Source organism: Ictidomys tridecemlineatus, chromosome 1 (genome assembly GCF_052094955.1).
Source record: "Ictidomys tridecemlineatus isolate mIctTri1 chromosome 1, mIctTri1.hap1, whole genome shotgun sequence".
NCBI lineage: Eukaryota > Metazoa > Chordata > Mammalia > Rodentia > Sciuridae > Ictidomys > Ictidomys tridecemlineatus.
In genome coordinates, this window is record NC_135477.1 from 19,665,470 (window position 1) to 19,668,253 (window position 2,784).

The 2,784-nt window shown below is 48.7% G+C and overlaps 1 protein-coding gene across 1 annotated transcript; it reads left to right on the forward strand.

Annotated features, from left to right (window-relative positions):
• Window positions 1–816: 816 nt before the first annotated feature.
• Window positions 817–2,229, forward strand: LOC144366122 (sperm motility kinase-like). The gene has a single exon (XM_078019501.1). The coding sequence runs from the start codon at window positions 817–819 to the stop codon at window positions 2,227–2,229; it is 1,413 nt and encodes a 470-aa protein (XP_077875627.1).
• Window positions 2,230–2,784: the final 555 nt, after the last annotated feature.

The following is a 2,784-nucleotide window of genomic DNA, read 5'->3' on the forward strand; positions in this document are numbered from 1 at the left end:
ATGGCTGTATTTTAATTATATCTCTTGTCTCCTTGACCAAAATATCCAACAAGAACAACTTAGAGGAGGAGAAGATTCTGTGGGGCTAACAGTTCCAGAGATCTCAGTTACTAGATGGCTCACTCCATTGCTCTGCCCAAGGACAGGTAGTCCATCATGGAGTAAGGGCCCAGTGGAGGAAAGATGCTCAGTCCAGAGCAATAAAAAGCAGAAATCTAGAGCATAGATAGAATGAGGCCATTCAAAGCCACAAAGTGATTACAGATTTTCAGACTCAAAATGAAAAGACCACTGAATATCGTACAAATTTTAAATTCTAAACCAGTAAATATCAGTCTCCAAAACGCACTGAAGCAAAAGACCTTCCAGGGTCCTTTCTTGTTCTATTATGAAAGTTGGAAAGTTATTATGAAAGTTGGAAAGGTCCTGGGGGCCCAAAAGTGAGATGACCCCTGGGGGTTATGCCTGGGTGTGCCTGAGTGATTTCTGGCTCTGATCTCACAAGGAGCCACTGTGAGGCGATCTCAACCTGCGGGTATATAAGAGAGTGGCCGTGGCTGAGATTTTTGTCCATAAGTACAGGAAGCTCTTGGTGGTGACCTGTCGGACTCCCAGATAGTTAGAGCGTTTGGTGGTGGTTGGTGGTTGGTGATTGGTGGCTGGTTGTGGTCTTTGTATATTGGGTTTTTTGATTTGGGTTTTTTTTTTTCTCCCTTTTGTTTTCTTTGCTTTCTTTTTCTGGTTTTTTGTTTTGGTTTTTTGTTTTGGTTTATTATTTTTTTTTTAGTTTATCTAGCATCCTTGTTCCTGTTTAGGATGAGAGATCAGTGTAGTCAGAGCAGAGTAGAGCTGCAGGAGCAGAGCTCTTGCTCTGAGCCTGCCTTCACAGACCATTATATGGTCCTGAAGGACATTGGGGAAGGGGGCTTTGCCCAGTTGAAACTTGCCCGCCATCTTCTTACTGGGACACAGGTTGCAGTGAAGGTCTTGGCCAAAGGAGCCACGAAATTCACCTTGCTATCTGAACCAGAGATGATGGCGGAATTGGACCACCCAAATGTGATCCATCTCTTTCAGGTCATGGAGACCAAGAAATACCTCTACCTCATCATGGAGCATGCAGGTGGGGGAGAGCTTTGGGATTTCATCCCAACAACTGGCATGGACGAGGAGGAGGCCCGCAGAATGTTTAGGCAGATCGGGCAGGCTGTGCAGTACTGCCACCAGAAGGGCATCGTGCACCTGGACCTGAAGCCGGAGAACGTGATGGTGGATGACGAACGCAATGTGAAGCTCATTGACTTTGGCCTGAGCACCAGAGTCACAGCTGGAAAGAAGCTCAATAAATTCTTTGGCACTCTCCTCTATGTTCCCCCAGAAATTATCTGTCATCAAGAATATGAGGGCCCCCCGGCAGACATCTGGAGCTTGGGTGTGGTCCTCTATTCAATGCTCACAGGGATCTGGCCATTTGAGGCAAGCACCGATAGCAAGCTGAAGAAACTCATCAGGTTGGGAAGGTACATCATTCCTTCACATGTCTCCAAGGAAGCCAAGAGCCTCATCCGAGAGATACTCAAAGTGGACCCCAAGCAGAGGCCCACCATAGACCAGGTAATGGGGCACCCGTGGCTGACCCAGGGAGAGGAAGCTCCACCCAGTTCTCCTTGTGAGGTACTCCCCAAACTCCCAGACCTCACAATCTTGAAAACTATGATCAACATGGGTTATGACCACTACAACACCTGGGTGTCCGTGGTGAGAAGGAAATTCAATGATGCCATGGCCACTTACCGCATCCTCCAGCACCAGAGCACCCAAGGGGAGGCCTCCACTGCCCAGGTGAAGCCCAAGCATTACCCAGGCCCTAAGGATCCTCCCTGGGTTTGCCACAAGAAGTTTCCCAGTGAGCCTGCCCTTCCCTTGCTCTGTGAGCAGCAGCAGCAGCCTGCTAGAAGAGCCAGCATGCCCACCATCACTCTCCGCTGCTTCCTCAAGGACACACTGCCTCCCAGCCTAGCCTCCCAGCCTGACCCAGAGCCCAGCCCCTCACCCTCCCAAGAGACCTCCAGAAGGCAAGCCCCAGACAGAATCCCGGGTTGGAAGAGGGTGAGGAGGAGGATTGCCAAATGCCTCAGGCAGCTATGCTGCATACCCTGCTTCCGTGGGCCACTCTCCAGAAAGAGAGTGGTTCCCGTGGAAACACCCAGCCCAGACAGACAGAACTGATGGACAGCAGGAAGATGCTAAGCTGTGCGGCTGCTGACGGGCTCAGGCTTCTCCATCCAGATCCAGGCAGGAGCGCATCTGCATGCACCAGAAGACTCCTCTGCCCCCACCTGCGAAGACACATCCTAAGAGACTTTTCTCTGTGGAACACATCATAGACTTTTCCTGGGACACTTCCTTCCCCCTGTCCTGCTCTTTGTCCTGTCTTCCATGCTTTGGGAGAAATTTATTGTCATTTTCTTTTTTTTAACATTGTATAATAAAAAATTGTTTCAAAGATTAATAAAAAATTGTCAAAGATTTAAAAAATTGTGGGTTTTGTTTTTTTAGAGAAAGGCCTAAGGACTAGAGCCATAGCCCAGTAACTATCCTCTCCAAGGCCTGAACTACAGTGCCTCCCTCTACTAATTATATAGTCGCTCCACTTGAGCCAGGGTAGATGGGGAGTCACTCGCCTCAAGCCAATGTAAATTGATGGAGTATAGACAGAGATGCTCCCCTTGAGACAGTGTAGACTTGATTCACTTTGAGCTGGTCTCTTTGACCAGATCTTTT